At 41.3% G+C, this 17,012-nt stretch overlaps 1 protein-coding gene and 1 non-coding gene across 3 annotated transcripts in view; one reads left to right on the top strand and one right to left on the bottom strand.

The window, feature by feature from the left end:
* Positions 1-1,349: 1,349 nt before the first annotated feature.
* Positions 1,350-17,012, top strand: part of NCR3LG1 (natural killer cell cytotoxicity receptor 3 ligand 1) — a 20,588-nt gene continuing 4,925 nt past the window's right edge. For both annotated transcript variants that reach the window (XM_077761130.1, XM_077761129.1), the window contains exons 1-4: positions 1,350-1,684; positions 4,628-4,975; positions 14,410-14,724; positions 16,464-16,567. In XM_077761130.1, coding sequence (XP_077617256.1) covers positions 1,573-1,684; positions 4,628-4,975; positions 14,410-14,724; positions 16,464-16,567 — 879 coding nt within the window. In that variant the 5' untranslated portion in view covers positions 1,350-1,572. The remainder of the gene's footprint in view (positions 1,685-4,627; positions 4,976-14,409; positions 14,725-16,463; positions 16,568-17,012) is intronic.
* On the bottom strand, positions 2,929-3,059 carry LOC144229189 (small nucleolar RNA SNORA72). Its single transcript, XR_013334377.1, has one exon. It is a non-coding gene; the product is annotated as a small nucleolar RNA SNORA72 (small nucleolar RNA).

The following is a 17,012-nucleotide window of genomic DNA, read 5'->3' as shown; positions in this document are numbered from 1 at the left end:
GAAGTTAGTCAATGATGTCAGTAATATCACAAGAGGCCTTCTCCTGAGGTTAAGATTCCCTGGAGGAGGTAGCAGTTGAGAAAAGGTGTAATTTAGGATTTTAGAATTCCGTAGCTGGACCTAACCTTGTAGATCTCTTGTTAAAACTGTGGCCCAGAAACTGTGACTTTCCAAAGGTCCCTTAGCTAGTTGGTATCAGTGTGGGCACCCTGCTCACCTTCCAGTTCTATGCTCTTTCCACTATGCATGCTCTGCAGGTGAGTGAGAATGTAAATACCTACTTAGTTACTGACAGTACCACTGAGTCTTACATTCACACCCTGCCTGATCCTGTAATTCTTACAACAGCCCTGCAGGGAAGATTTTACTATCTCACTTTTAGAAAAGTGGAAACCGAGGTAACTTGCCCACTGTTCCACAATCGGTGATGATGCAGCCGGCAGTTGAGTACAGGTCGCCTGTGATTTTCTATAGATTACATACATTACTTTTAATGATGTGAGGAAAAAACTAGGTAGGATCAGCGAGACTACTGGAATGCAAGATGCTGGACAAAGAGGTGTATGCATTTATTATTATAGCACTGCTACTTGTGTTCTGGACTTTGTAGTTAAAACGGATTTAAAAACTGGTATGGAGGCGGTAAAACTTAATGATCACTGCACATTTCAGGTTTTGCTGGACAAAGTCAGAAGCCACTTTTTGGTTAGTAAGGGGATGGGACATTAAGGGCTGCCTTCAGATGATTGATATAAAATTGGCTTTCAGTTTAAGAAACGCAAGCTTGTTTTTTTTTTTTTAAAAAAAAAGTAATGTAAGTTTATCTTGTCTATGGTAAGAGAAGTCACCCTGTCACAACCCACGCTCTGGCACTGCATTAGCTAACCTCAGCCACCACAGCCACCACCCTCAGTGGCGCCTCCACAGAGGGGCTCCCGGCCTCACTTTACAAAGTGAACCTGGGCACCTGAGGTGGCTCAGTCCGTTAAGCCTGGGACTTCAGCACAAGGTCATGGTCTTATGGTCGGTGGGTTCTAGTTCCCTGCAAGGGGCTCTGCACTGACAGCTCAGCTCCTGGAGCCTGCTTCAAATTCTGTGTCTCCCGATCTCTCAGCCACTCCCCTGCNAAAGTGAACCGAGACGCTGACCTGAAACCCCCACTCAGGACACTCCCCCCCGCCCCCCGCCGCCCACTGCGGTGATAACCTGTGCCGCCCCAGTCCTGCGGTTCCCCCAGCTCTCCTGCGCCATGGCTGACGTGTGGCCGGGCACGTTGCTCCTTACAAGCGTTCTAGGTAAAGGAAGCAGAGCCAGCCAGACGCACTTCGCAGACTAGCTGAAGGGTCAGGGACGCATAGGCCTAGGAGGTGCGGAATCGCCCTTACTTAAGTCCGTTCGCGTGTACGCGGGCTGCGGGGAGGTGGCTGCAGCCCCGGCCACTCAGTGTCTCCGTTGCTGACGGTGGGTGGAGTCACGCACGAGAAGCTTCTGGAGACCGCTCAAGAGGCGGACCCAGGCTCCGGCTCGCCCGTTTAGCAAATCAGCGCAGCCAAACCACGCGTAGCAGTGGACATGGCTCACGCGTCAGCAGGCCGTGTGTTGCGAGGCTGCGAGCCTCCGCTCCAGCTGCTTGTTGGGCCTCTGCCTCTACTTCTGGTCCTGTGGCACACGCCGCCCAGCGCAGGTAGGCCCGCTGCGCCCCGGGGCGCAGGTGGGGAGGGGGCGGCTGGGTGTGTGAGGTAGGCAGGGTGGGGTGCTGGCCGCGCGGCAGCCCCTCACGGGTCCGCTACGGCAGGAGTCCCGCCTGAGATCGTAGCCGCTCCGGGCTTTAACGAGCTCCGAGCGCCGGGAGCTCTCCTCTGAAATTCGAGTTCCTTCACTCATTCATTACTGTGCTGTCTGCTCCCGCCCCTGGGACCCGGTGCCTCCTTTGATTCTCTGCTCTGAATGCTCTGAATTTCAGGGCCTCTTGCATCACTTTGGACGCTACAGCTGAGAAGAAAAACAAAGGGGAGGAAGTTTTCAAAAACCACTTCACTTGCTTGTCTCAAGGGTTTGTCGGGGAGGCATCGTCACTTTACTAAAATCTTTGCCGCGAGTGAGGGGAGTGTTTTAATCTCGTGGTGATATTCAAACGTTCTCTTTTACTTTTTTGGGGGGAGGGAGAGGGACACCGATGGATGTTTCTAATTATCGAACAGGTCACCAAAAGGCTGAAAAGGCATATGAAGAGATGTTTACTAATCATAGAATAGGAGCTAACAGTAAAATATCACTTGACACTTTACTGGACTGGCCAGAGTAGGCCAGGCTGTGCCAAGTGGTGGTGGGTGGATGGGTCGGGATGTGAGAATTTAGGAGACCATCTCAGGGTCCATCATTGAGGCTGCAGGTGAGCCAGATGGGGATTTGTATATGGAGAACTTGTCAACAATTTCAGCCAATGGACTAGCTGTACACATAGCAATGAGAGGATCTTGAAACGGGCCAGGAGCGGAAACAGTACATGTAACTCCGTATCATTTTCATAAGTTCGAGAAACAAAACAAGGCAGTTTTAAAGAGAACAAAAATGTAAGCATCAAGTATCTTCGAATGGGTGCTTGTTGTGGGAGCTAGGTGGAAGTAAATAAGAATAAATAGTATTTCTATACACTTGCAATGACCAATCCAAAAATAAAATTAAGAGAACAGTTGTATTTATGAATCCATCAGAAAGAATAAAATAATTAGGAATAAGTTTAACGAAAGGAGCACAAAACTTTTACTCTGAAAACTATAAAGTATTTTTTTAGTTTTATAATTCATTTAATGGCAACTGGTAATCATCAAATTAGCAATTATTATCTTTAAAGTGATTACACTAGCTTTGCTGTCGTTTCTCAAGGATACCTAGACTTACAGATATTTCCTACATAAGATGCATCATATAAATCACCAGCATTGATAAAACCAGATCTAGGGGAAGAATCAGTCTGGGGAGACATGTATGGTCTTAATATAGCAAATGTTTAGCCTGTCTTGATTATTACAAAATCAGAACAGCAGGAATATTTGTTATTGAAAAAATTTTAAGAAGATGAAAAAATATCCTGTCTTTAGTCTTTTAGGCCGCCTAACAAATACCTTAGACTAAGTGGCTTAAACAACAAAGATTTATTTCTCACAGTTCTGGAGGCTGGGAAGTCCAAGATCTAGGTGCTGACTGAATTGGGTGCTGGTGAGGGGCTTCTTCCTGGCTTGTAGAGGAGTACCTTCTTACTTTATCCCCTGGTGCTGAGAAAGAGATCTCTCTGCTTGGCTTTTGTAAGGACACTAATCCCATTTATGAGGGCTTCGCCTTTGTGACCTGATCACTTACCAAAGGCCCCACTTCCATTTTTTTTTTTTTTAATAGTTTATTGTCAAATTAGTTTCCACATAACACTCAGTGCTCATCCCCACAAGTGTCCTCCATGCCCATCCCCCCCTCCCCCCACATCCATCAGTCCTCAGTTTTTGTCAGCATTCAAAAGTCTCTCATGGTTTGCTTCTCTCCCTTTCCCCCACCATTTCCGCCCTTCTTCTCCCCCTTGTTCCTCCGTCAAGTTCCTCCTAATCCTCCTATACGTGCAAACATATGATATTTGTCCTTCTCTGCCTGACTTATTTCGCTCAGCATAACACCCTCAAGGTCCATCCATGTTGCTACACATGGCCAGATTTCATTGTTTCTCATTGCCATGTAGTATTCCATGGTATAGATAAACCACATCTTCTTGATCCATTCATCTGTTGATGGACACTTAGGCTCTTTCCATGTTTTAGCTATTGTGGAGAGTGCTGCTATGAACATTGGGGTACATGTGCTCCTATGCATCAGCATTTCTGTATCCCTTGGGTAAATTCCTAGCAGTGCTATTGCTGGGTCATAGGGGAGTTCTATTGTTAGTTTCCTGAGGAACCTCCACACTGTTTTCCAGAGGGGCTGTACCAGTTTACATTCCCACCAACAGTGTAGGAGGGTGCCCGTTTCTCCACATCCTCGCCAGCATCTAGAGTTCTCTGATTTGCTCATTTTAGCCACTCTGACTGGCGTGAGGTGGTATCTCAGTGTGGTTTTGATTTGTATTTCCCTGATGAGGAGGGATGCTGAACATCGTTTCATGTGTCTGTTCCAAAGGCCCCACTTCCAAATACCAACACATTGTGGGTTAGACTTCAACTGTATGAAATTTAGAGGGACACAAACATTCAGTCCATAGTACATCCCTAAAACAGATTCATGGATTAGAAGACAACATTATTGAGATGGTAGTTCACTCCAAATTGATCTACACATTCAGTGCAATTCCTATTAAAATCACAGCTAAGTTGAGTTCTTTGTAAAAATCGATAAACTGATTCTAAAATTCCTCTGAAATTGCAAGGGAACAGAATAGTGAAAACAATCTTGAAAAAGAAGAACAAAGTTGAACGATCTTATGTAGATTAACGAGGGACCATGAACTAAGAGCTTCTATATGGGAAACACCCCATCCCTCCACAAAGAAGGGATTTCTTTTCAATTAGGTGGTAGTGTTTGAGAGTACCAGACCTATGCTTTTTTTCCAATGGTCTTCCATAACCGATTTCTCTTATTGCCACAGGTTCCTTGCATGTGAAGATGGCAGGGACAACTCAGACTGTGCTCCTGAATGACAATGCCACTATTTTCTGCCAAGTCTATGGTCACCCTTCCCCGAACATAACAATAATGGGTATCACCTGGTTTTGGAAGGGTCCGGCGTCTGCAACAGAAGATAAGCTATTTGAGTTTTTTGGAGGACACCAAATGATAGGTCGACCTGGAGCCATGGTGCCTCTAAAGAATCTGGAGAGTGGGAATGCCTCCCTGCAGCTGCCAGGGATCCAGCTGAGGGAAGCTGGAGTGTACCGATGTGAGGTGGTGATCACCCCTCACAAAGCAGTGGGACAAGTCAAGCTGGAGGTGGTGGGTGAGTTCCCAGGGGGGCAGAGCCCTGTGGTTCCTGTGGTACTGAGGCTTGGTGTGGAGTTGCGGCTGGTCCAAATGGAGCAGGGGTTTAGAGCATGGGCCTATGAGTCAGACAGACATGGGTTTGAGTCCTGGGCTTCCAAGGGCAGCTGGACAGTGTTGGGAAATTTATTAATCACACAGAACCTTTTTCTGAACAAATGTAATAGTATCTACCAAGGAGGTTTATTGTGGGGAAGACTCTATGAAAAATGCAGGTAATAAGCTTAGCATAATGTTTGGCCCATTCTAAGTGCTCAATAAAAGATACATACATAAGTTATGATATAATTTACTTAGTGTATGAAGAGTATTCACTGCAGAGGTATCTCTGAAAGGTAGCTGGGAAAGGAGTGAGATGCTGGGCTCTGGTTCCATAGACCTAATCTTACTTTAGCTTTACTGCTTTCAAACTGAGTGATTGGGCCAGCCACTTAACATTTTTGGACCTGAATTTTCCCCTGTACAAAATGGGGTGATAAATCATTCCTGCCTCATGATGTTCTGAGGAGTACATAACATAATGCATGACCATGCCCAGCTGGGTGCTGTTGCCCAGTGAAGATGTGCAGCAACAGCCACTCTGTCCGGCAAACACCTCTTTGAGCTCTCCTCTATTATGATTGATCTGATCATATGTAGATGAGCTTTGGGGGGTGTATTTGTTTGTTGGGGTTGCCATAACAAAATACCACTGACCACGTAGCTTAAATGACAGAAATTTATTTTTTCACAACCCTGGAGTCTAGAAGTCTGAGATGAAGGTATCAGTGGGGTTGTTTTTTTCTGAGGCCCTTTTGCTTGGCTTGTAGATGGCCATCTTCTCCCTGCGTCTTCACTATTCTTCGCTCTGTGCATGTGTGTCCTACCCTTTTCTTCTTGCAACTACATTGGTCATATTAGACTAGGGTCCAACCTAATGACCTCATTGTAACTGAATTACCTAAATAAAGACCCCATTTCCAAATATAGTCACAGTCTGAGGCACTGGGGTTGGGACTTCAGCATATCAATTGTGAGAGGCCACAATTCAGCCTATACAAGGGGGATAGCATCTGTGAGCCTTCCCAAAATTGTACTTAGGACTTTTAATAATTTGTACATATTCATTTGGGGGACGGGAATGTTAAGGTAGATTTCACTTCCTCTGAAACTGACAGAAAGCTTAAAAGCATTTTTAAACAATTAATAAGCTTTATTTTTTAGAATAACTCTAGATTGACAAAAAAAAATTGAAAAGATAGTACAGAGTTTTCATATTACTTCCATCTCTGCACATCACTTTCCCTATTATTAACATTTTGCATTAGTATGATATGTTTGTTATAAATAATAAACCAATATTTATAATTATTACTATTAATGAAAGTCCATAGTTTATTCAGATTTCCTTAAATTTTAACCTAGTGTCTTTTTTCCTATTCCAGGATCCCATCCAAAATACCACATTGCATTTAGTTGTCATGAGTCCTTAGGCTCTCTTGACTGTGACAATTTCTCAGACTTCCCTTGTTTTTGGCAACCTTGACATTCTGAGGAGTAATGGTCAGGTATATCATAGGATGCCACTCTCCTGGCATTTTCCTGCCATTTTTCTCATAATTTGCATGAGTTATGGCTTGGGGGCAGGAAGATCACAGAGGAAAAGTGCCATTTTCAACCCATCCCGTCTCTTTGAATGATTTGTGACTCTTGGCGTTGACCTTAATCATCTAGCTTTAGTATTTGTCTGGTTTCTCCCTTATAAAGCTACGTTCCTCCCCTTCTTTGTCATCCTATACTCTTTGAAGGAAGAGTGCTGCAGCCCACATTTAAGCTGTAGTTAATTATGCTTCCCCTCCTTTAGAATGGAGTAGTTACATAATTTATTTGGGGTTCTTCTGCATAAGAAATTTGTCTCTTCTCCCCCACTTATTAGTCTATAAATTTATTTATGTCAGTGTGGACTCAGGATATTTATTTTGTACATTGGGTTATAATTTCATACAACTTTATTTTGTTGCTCAAATTGTTGCAGCTTTGGCCATTGGGAATATTTTCCATTGACTCTTGTGTCTCTTTGACATACCCTCATCATTGTTGGGTTTTGTTTTGATCTAAGTACTTCCTTACTTTCTGGCACTATAAGATACTACAGGACCATCTCGTGTATTTCTTGTCCCATTTCCAGAATCAGCCAATTATTCAAGGAATTCTCCCTGGTTCTTTTGATTGGAAAATGTGTTAGAAACCAAAATGTGGGCACCAGATATGCTTGTCCCCCCTGGGATATCATGGCTTCTGGGCCTTCTGAACTGACAGAGCAAATAAATATGTGTAGGTATATTAATCTGTGTATATACATATATCTCTAAGAATTTCTATTTTTAACCATCTGTGTCTATATTTAATATAGTAGTTCTTAATGATGTCCCTAACTTTAATCTATTACCATATGAACCATTCTAGCCTTCTTCTCTTGCGTATCTGTGAAACCTGCTCCAACAGGCAGAAACCTGGCTCCCATCATTCTCCCATCTACTTACTTGTTTAATTCCAGTGTATGTCTATAGCCATATCAAAATTGTTAACTTGTACCCCCATGAGAAACAACTTTATCAACTAGGGCATAGTACTTGCAATTCATCTTGCCTTTGTTCTTATAGACTCTGTTTATTTCAAGAGTTCCATAGGTCAGCCCCTTTCCTCTGTCCCTTGCAGTGAGGCTGTTTCGTACATTTGTAGTACACTTAGATTTGCTTGTTGCAGTGTACCTTCTCTCTCTTTGGGGATTCCTTGAACTCCTAAATTGTTTATGTAAATTTTGCATACCTTAAGGTTCACTCTTTGTGCTCCTAGTTCTATGAGTTTGACATGTATATGATATCATACATCTACCATTACAGTATCACAGAATAGTTTCACTGCCTCTGCTTCACCTGTTTGCCCTTCCTCTTGAACCCCTTGCACCACTAATCTTTTTACTATCTTCATAGTTTTGCTTTACTAGAATATTATATAATTGGAATTGGAATCATCTATTATGAAGCCTTTTCAGACTGGTTTCCTTCACATAGCAAAATACATTTAAGATTCCTCCATGTCTTATTTTTTTTTCCTTTAGTGGTTTGATAGCTCATTTATTTTTATCACTGATTAATATTCCATTGTATAGATGTATCATTGTTTGTCCAGTCACCTGTTGAGAAATATCTTGATTGTTTCCAATTTTTGGCAATTAGGAATAAAGCTGCCATAAACATTCAGGTGCAGGTTTTTGTGTAGACATAATTTTTCATCTCATTTGGATTAATACCCAAGAGTGTGATTGCTGGATCATATGTTAAGACTATGATTAAACTTCTAAGAAACTGCCAGTTCTTGCAGAGTGACTATATCATTTTGTATTTCTACCAGCAATGAATAAGAGTTCCTGTCGTCCTATATCCTCATCAACATGTGATATTGTTAATTTTTTTACTATTTTAGTCATTCTAGTAAGTGTGTAGTGGTATCTCATCTGTTGTTTTAATTTGTAATTCTCTAATGGCAGATGATGTTGAAGATCTTTCTATTTGCTTTTTTGTCATCTGCGTATCTTCTTTTGAAAGATATTTGCTTAGATCTTTTGCCTATTTTTCAATTGGGTTCTTTGTGTCCCTATTGTTGAGTTTTAAGAATGCCCTGTGTATGTTATTTTATTTATTTATTTTTTGAGTCATCTGTATATTTTAGATACAAATCCTTTATCAGATATGTGTTTCGCAAATATTTTCTCCCAGTCTGTGGCCTGTTTTTTCATTTTCTTCTCTGTGTTTTGCAGAGCAGAAGTTCTAAATTTCAATAGAGTCTAACTAATTTTTTCCTTTCATGGATTATACTTTTGGCCTTGTATTTAAAAGCGTATCACCAAACTCAAGGCCACCTAGAGTTTCTTTTATATTATCTTCCTAGACATTTTATAGTTTTATGTTTAGGTCTATGAAACATTTTGAGTTAATTTTTGTGAAAAGTGTAAAATGTGTGCCTACATTCCATGTGCAAACTTTGTGCACTTGAAATGTCCAGTTGTTCCAGCCTATTTGTTGAAGATTACCTTTTTTCCATTGAATTGCCTCTGTTCCTTTGCAAAGATCAGTTAAGTACATTTGTGTGGGTGTTTTTCTGGGCTCTCTATTCTGTTCTGTTGGTCTGTTTGTTCTTTCACCAATACTATGTTGTATAGATTATTGTAGCTTTATAGTAAGTTTTTAAGTCAGGTTGTGTTAGTCATCAAATTTTGTTGTTCCTTTTCAGTATTGTGTTAGCTATTCTGGGCCTTTTGCCTGTCCTTATAAACTTGAGAATAAGTTTATCAGTATCTACAAAGTACTTTCTGGACTTTTGATTGCATTGAATCTATAGATCAAGGTGGGAAGAATTGACACCTTAACAATACTGATTCTTCTTTTCCATGAACATGGAATATCTTCATTTTAGATCTTTGATTTCATTCATCAAAATTTTCTAGTTTTCTTCATATAGATTCTATACCTATTTTGTTAGATTTAAACTTAAGTATTTCTTTGGGGGGGCAGATAGGGCACTAATTTAAATGGTATTGGATTTTTAATTTGAAATTCCAGTTGTTTATTGCTTGTGTATTAGAAAGCCATTGACTTTTATATATTAACCGTGAATCCTGTATTCTGCTGCTGCTGTAATCGCTTATTAGTTCTAGGGTTTAAATATTTTTTTGGTCCAGTGTTGGGGATTTTTCTATATAAATCTTATGCCTGAGAACAAAGAAAATTTTATTTCTTCCTTCTTAATCCGTAGATCTTTTATTTCCTTTTCTTGTCCTATTATACTAGCTAGGACTTCCATCGCGATATTGAATAGGAGTGATCAGAAGCAATAGCCCTGCCTTGTTCCTATCCTTAGGTTCTTACCATTAAGTGTGATGTTAGCTGTAGGTTTTTTGTACGTGTTCTTTTTCAAGTTGAGAAGGTTCCCCTTATCTTAGTTTCCTGAGAGCTTTTAACATGAATAGGTATTAGATTTTGCCAAATCCTTCTTCTGCATTATTGATATCGTATAGTTTTTCTTCTTTAGTCTGTTGATGTAATGGATTATATTAATTGACTTGAATGATGAAGCAGTCTTGAATACCTGGAATAAATCCCACTTAGTTGTGGTGTATAATTATTTTTATACATTGTTGGACTCAATTCGCTAATCTTTTGTTGAGGACTTTTGCATTAATGTAATGAGACATATTGGTCTGTAGTTTTCCTTTCTTATAATGTTTTTATCTGGTTTGGGGATTACTATATCACCAGATTTATAGAATGAGTTAGGATGTGTTGCCTCTGCTTCTAATAGCTGGAAGAAATTGTAAAAACAATTAGTATCATTATTAATTTAAATGTTTGGTAGAATTCACCATTGAAACCATTTGGGCCTAGTCTTTATTTTTTGAGGTTATTAATTATTGATTAAATTTATTTAATAGAAGCAAGCCAATTCAAATTATCTATTTTTTCTTTTGTGAATGTTGTTAATTTGTTTCTCTCAAGGAATTGGTCCATTTTATTTTAGTTTTCAAACATATGGTCATAATGGTGCTCATAATGTTCCTTTATTATCCTTTCATTCATGGTTTGAGTAGTGATCCCTCTTTTATTTATGATATTAGTACTTTATGTCTTCTCTGTTTTGTTTTTAGTTAACCTAGAAACTTATCAATTTTAGTAATCATTTCAAAGCCCCAGTTTTGGGTTGCTTTGTTTTTCTCCCATTGATTTGCTGTTTTCAGTTACATTGATTTCTGCTCTACAGTTTGATATTTCTTTTCTTCTGCTTGTTTTAGGCTTAAACTGCTCTTCTTCCTCTAGTTTCTGAAGGTGGAAGCTTATTAATTAAGATGGTTGATTTTATATCTCTCCTCCTTTCTAAAATATGTATTCAGTGTTACACACTTCACTCTAAACATTTCTTTTCTATCACCCACAAATTTTCATAAGTGGGATTATCATTTTAATTTCATTTGGTTCAAAATATTTTAAAATTTCTCTTGAGGCTTTTTCTTTGACCCATATATTGTTTAGAGTAGAAATGATTTGGGGCGCCTGGGTGGATTTATTCTCCAAGTAATCTCGAATTTTTCCAGCCACCCTTCTGCTTATTTATATCTGGATTAACTCCACTGTGGCCTGAGAACATACCCTGCGTGATTTCTATTCTTTAAAATATTTAAAGTCTATGAGCTAGAATGTGATTTATCTGGGTGAATGTTCCACCTGAGCTTGAGAAGAATGTATATTCTGCTGTTGGATAAAGTATCCTATTAATTAATTCAGTCCAGGTGATTGGTGGTGCTATTCGTTTCAACTGTTTTCTTACTTTTATCCCTGCTGATCTATCAATTAATGAAAGATGAGTGTTAAAATCTCTAACTATAATTGTAGATTTGTCTATTTGTTCTTGTAGTTCTTTCGGTTTTTGCCTCACGTGTTTTGACATTCTGTTATCAGGTGCATAAAAATTGAGGATTGTTGTCTTCTTGAATAATTGATCCCTTTTTCACTAAGTAATGTCTCTTTTTTATCCCTAATAATGTTTTGTTGTTGTTGTTGTTGTTCTGAAGGCTTCTTTTAAATTCAGTTACTCCAGCTTTATTTGGGTTAGCATTAGTATAATGTATCTTTCTCAATCCCTTTAATTTAAATCTATCTGTTTAAACCTGTCTTCATATTTAAGGTGAGTTTCTTGTAGAAAACATGTAGATGAGTCTTATTTTTTATCCACTCTGATATTCTCTGTCTTTTAATTGATATGTTTAGACCTTTCATTTAAAGTAATTATGTATAGGGGCGCCTGGGTGGCTTAGTTGGTTAAGCGTCCGACTTTCGCTTAGGTCATGATCTCTCGGTTCGTGGGTTTGAGCCCCGCGTCAGGCTCTGTGCTGACTGCCAGCTCAGAGCCTGGAGCCTATTTCAGAGTCTGTGTCTCCCTCTTTCTCTGACCCTTCCCTGCTCAGGCTGTCTCTCTCTCTCTCTCTCTCTCTCTCCCCTAGATATAAATAAAAATATTTAAAAAAAAATAAAGTAATTATGTATATAGTTGGATTAGCATATACCATTCTATTTGATGAACTTGTTCTTTGCTTTTTTTTTTTTTAATTTTTAAGGTTTATTCATTTTTTGGAGACAGGGAGAGACAAAGTGTGAGTGGGAGAGGGGCAGAGAGAGAGGGAGACATAGAATCTGAAGTGGGCTCCAGGCTCTGAGCTGTCAGTAGAGAGCCTGATGTGGGGTTGGAACCCACAGACTGCGAGATCATGACCTGAGCTGAAGTTGGACACTTAACCAACTGAGTCACCAAGCCACCCCTCCCTCTCTCTCTCTCTCTCTCTCTCTCTCTCTCTTTTTTATTGTAAAATACGTTTATTGATGATAAAATGTATATAATTTACTACCGATACTTGCTGTTAACAAACGTTAGGGTCTTTGATATATGTGGGATCCTTGTATGTAACTGGCATAAACCCCATTATTTGAGCTCTCTTAATCACTTTTGTGATTTCTGTTTCTTCCCACAAAGACTTGTTATTTGCCTTTCATAAATACGTCCAGTAAATAGAGAAATAATCTGGGGCAAAAACTGTACCTTCTTATAATCTACATTTCCCACACAAGAAACATCTTTAAAAATTTTTTTTAATGTTTTATTTATTCCTGAGACAGAGAGAGAGAGACAGCGTGAGCAGGGGAGGATCAGAGAGAGAGGGAGACACAGAATCCGAAACAGGCTCCAGGCTCTGAGCTAGCTGTCAGCACAGAGCCCAACGCAGGGCTCGAACTCATAAACCGTGAGATCATGACCTAAGCCAAAGTCAGACGCTTAACCAACTGAGCCACCCAGATGCCCCACGAGAAACATTTTTTAAGAGGCTCTTTGTAAGGATTTTCTTCTGGAATGGGCAGGTTCCTCATTGCTGGCTACCTGTTTTCTTTGTTTCTCTCCTTAAATAGAATTGGTGCCTTACTGCTTTCTTGGTTTTCCTCTACTGTTATCACTGTGGAGCCCCATTGCTGTGGTAATGGAGTGTTGTAGAGGGGAAACAGTGGGTCTTACCTTAAAGTTCATTCTTAGAGTCCTGTAAGCCCCTAGGCTGTGACCTTCAGCAGTGTTCCTAGATGAGACCTGATCTAGAGGGGGCCAGAGTTGGCTAATCATCTTTACCCCAGGTCAGAGAAGGAGCTGGCAGTCTTTCCTCTTGAGAACATTCTTTGTTATGGATAATGCACTGGGTATATTTTTAAATACTTTTCCTCTCCCGTGAAACAGGTGGGAATATTTCTTGAATCTTCACTGTGAGAACCTGGTGGGGTTCCTGGTGGTAAAACCGATGGAAGTATGGTGGCCACCGTGAGACTGAGCCCCCAGGAGTTTCTTACTCTCATGCTAGTCCATGCTCATCCTTTAGAGATTTGTCAGAGTTACTGCTTAAGTGCTTCTGCTGGTTTATGGCTCTGGTATCTGCTTATGGTGACATAATCTTGGCTGTGATCCTCTCAATCTGCCTGTCTAATTTTCAGGGTGCTGGTTTGCCTTGTCCTCTCAGTTCTCTGAGGTGGATCTAAAAAATCTTGTTGATTTGCAATTTGTTCCTCTTGCTATGAGTTCCAGGATCTTTACATGTCAGAAGGTGATATGTCAACAAAGTCAACAGTGACTTTTTAAAAAGGTAGTTTATTATCTTTCACACAACTATAGCCAACTCAAGGCAGGGAAGGCAGTTTTGTATCCTGAGGGGACCCAGGATCCTTTTTATCATATCACTTTGCCATTCTCAACAGGTAGCTACCACCTTGAATTTGGAAGTGGCTTCTCTGTCTCTGGCCATCATTTGGTATTCCAGCCATTCTGCAGGAAGGAGGAAGGGGGAGAGAAAGAGAAGGGCCCAGTACTTTTCTTTAAGATACCCTTGTTATTTAAGGATACTTCCTGAAAGTTGCTTTCATCACTTCTAATTACATTTAAGCTTCCAGACCCAAGGTTCACATGGCTACATGAAGGTTGAAAGATGTAGCTTTAACTCGGATATGTCATTGAAGATTGAAAATTGGCCATTAGCAGTCTCTACCACAACAGCGTTCCAAGGCTTTCCTCAGAATTTCAAAGGTGTTGATGTATGATGCAAAGTAGCTTAAGAAACTCTGCTCTATAAAATTTCTGTGAGAGTAGGGACCCATAGCATATCAGCCTACATTGAAACCAACATTCCCACAATATTTAACCTGAGCAGAATTCCATTCAGTAGGCTCACCTTTCCTGAAGGCTTGCTGAATCTTAGGATTGTTATTGGGGCATTGGGCTGATAACAAATTAGTCCTTACCTACCCTCAAAGAATGACCTCTTTCTTTTGGCAGCTTCCCCAGTCAGCAACTTGTTTCCGGAGCAAGCCGTGGTAAAAGAAAACCAAGAAACACATATCTTGTGTATGTCAAGCGGGTTACACCTTAACAACATTACCATAACGTGGAGAAAGTTATCCCAGAAGGATCCTCAGGAGATTTCTGAGGGCATCATCACTAATCACACCAATGAGAATGGTATGTTTAATGTCACTAGCTTCTTGATGCTGAAGCCATCTCTGGATGACAGTATGACCATCTACCAGTGTGTGATACATCACAAATCCTTGCCTAGCCCCCAGAAGCTCAATTTCACCTTGACTGTGATAGGTAAGCAACCTCTTGAACATTTCTCCTGCTCTTCACCTTGAGGTCAGGTAACAGAAAGCTTTGGTTCCCAGGCAGTCCTCGAGGAAGATGGGGCCCAGTGGGGAAGATAGAAAGCTTGGCCTGGCATAGCTCACCCCGAGAGTCAGCAGGCCAGACTAGGTCTCTTAAGCCAGGGCAGGTGGTCTAGTAGATGGAGAGTGATGACAACTTGTTATCCATGGCAGTTTAAGCAATCTGGGTGATTTGTATGGCTTGGAGTGTGAAGCTTGCTAGCTACAAGGAGAGTGGACATAGGACCCTGTCCCTGTCCTCTGAGGATAAAGGTCTATCCAGGGCCAGGGACCCAGGCCTGCCAGCAACTCCTCTGCTCAGGCCCCAGGTCTACCGCAAACTGTTGACTGGTAGAGGCTGAATCAGTTCTGCCTTATGGGTTGTGCCCAAGATGGGGAGGCCATAATAGGGTGGTCCTGCAGGAGCCTGGGACTTGCCCCAGGCACGTTGGATCCTTAGCTCAAGATCTACAACTCGCTATAGAATCCCTCCTGCTGTTGGGATGAGGTCCATTGAGCACATAATCTTGGCTTCCATGGTCGCAGCCCTAGTCTTGGGTAGGTATGACCCTGCTGATCAGATGCATCTTCCTGGAGCTGTGAGGGGTAAAGAAGTCAGGGTCTGACCAGGGAGCCTGTGGGATGTGGTCTGGGTGTGCCAGATGAGATGGTCTTGGAGGGAGAGAGGAATTGTTCTAGGAAGTAGGGCTAGGAATGTGTGTGGGTGATGTGTGAAGGGGTGTGTACAAGGTATGTGGGGGCACGGGGAGTATGAAATTGAAATATGCTTTGTGTGTATGGAATAAGGGGTTTGTCTGCATTATAAGTATGTCTTAGTCCATTCAGGCTGCTATAACAATTTGCCACAGATTGGGTGGCTTAAAAACAACAGGGTTTTTTTTAAATTTTTAATGTTTTATTTATTTTTGAGAGAGAGATAGAGACGGCATGAGCAGGGGAGGGTCAGAGAGAGAGGGAGACACAGAATCTGAAACAGTCTCCAGGCTCTGAGCTAGCTGTCAGCACAGAGCCTGACGCGTGGCTCGAACCCACGAACTGTGAGATCATGACCTGAGCTGAAGATGGACACTTAACCAACTGAGCCATCCAGGCGCCCCCAAAACAGCAGATCTTTATCTTTCACAGTTCCAGAGGCTGAAAGTTTGCAATAATTGTGCCACCATGGTTGGGTGAGGACCCTCTTCTGGGTTGCAGACTTCTTATTGTATCCTCACATGGTGGAAGGGATGAGCGAGCCCTCTAGGGCCTCTAACATCAGGGCCTAAATCCATTCATGAGAACTCTACCCTCAGGACCTAATCACCTCCCACAAACCCTACCTCCTAATACCATCATATTAAGCATTAGGATTTCAGTATATGAATTGGGAGGGGAGCACACCTACTCAGTCTATAGGAGTAAGATGGTGTCATAGTTTGGAAGTTTTGAACATTGCATGGCATGTGTGTGTGGTATGTAGTGTTTGATATTGCAGTACTTTCTGGCAAGTGCTAAACACACTGACGGGTGGAGGTGTGTATGATGGGAATGGAAGATGCCAAGGCATGTGCAGAGGGTCACAGGGACAGGGAAAATGACATACAACAGCAGGCTCTAGCAGTGGTGTGTGGTCTATGGCTCTGGCCTGTGGGTTTTCTCTTAATGTTTTTTTGTTCTATCTCTCTGCAGAATCTGAGAAGGCAGCTTGTATTTTGAAGAACATTTTTTTATACATTGGAGCAATCTTGTTAGCTGGACTGATTTTATCAATTATTTTTATTTTTTTAAAAAAGGTAAGAGGCTCCAAAGCAAAGTTTAGCTCTATGTTTTGGAGTTGGCATTGGGAGTTCAGGGTCTAGCCAGTGGATGCTGTTGAGGAGTTCTAAGGATTGATACTGACATTGGGGTATTCTAAGTGTGGTGTGTGTTTGTGGTGTGTGACTTTTCTGATGTTGCATTGATGAACTTTCTTTTCCAATCTCCATGTGATGGTTTGTGACTCTGGGGAGAGGCTCTGTAAAGCCCTTTCTGCCTTGTCATAATGTACACGTCTCATTGTGAATCAGACCTGACCTTTTGGTTCAGACCAGGTTTTTGAACCATGCATGGGCTGCACTGTTGTTCTCACACATAGAAACTGTGGCTCAGAGGTAAGGATTCCTTCTCCCAGGTGCTCGTATTTTGTTCATAGCTCAGTGTGGTAACTTACATCAGATTTCATTGGTTTAACTAGGATTT

The sequence above is a fragment of the Crocuta crocuta genome, unplaced genomic scaffold (assembly GCF_008692635.1).
Source record: "Crocuta crocuta isolate KB4526 unplaced genomic scaffold, BGI_CrCroc_1.0 scaffold233, whole genome shotgun sequence".
NCBI classification, from domain to species: domain Eukaryota; kingdom Metazoa; phylum Chordata; class Mammalia; order Carnivora; family Hyaenidae; genus Crocuta; species Crocuta crocuta.
This window is presented reverse-complemented; position numbering and strand designations above follow the sequence as displayed.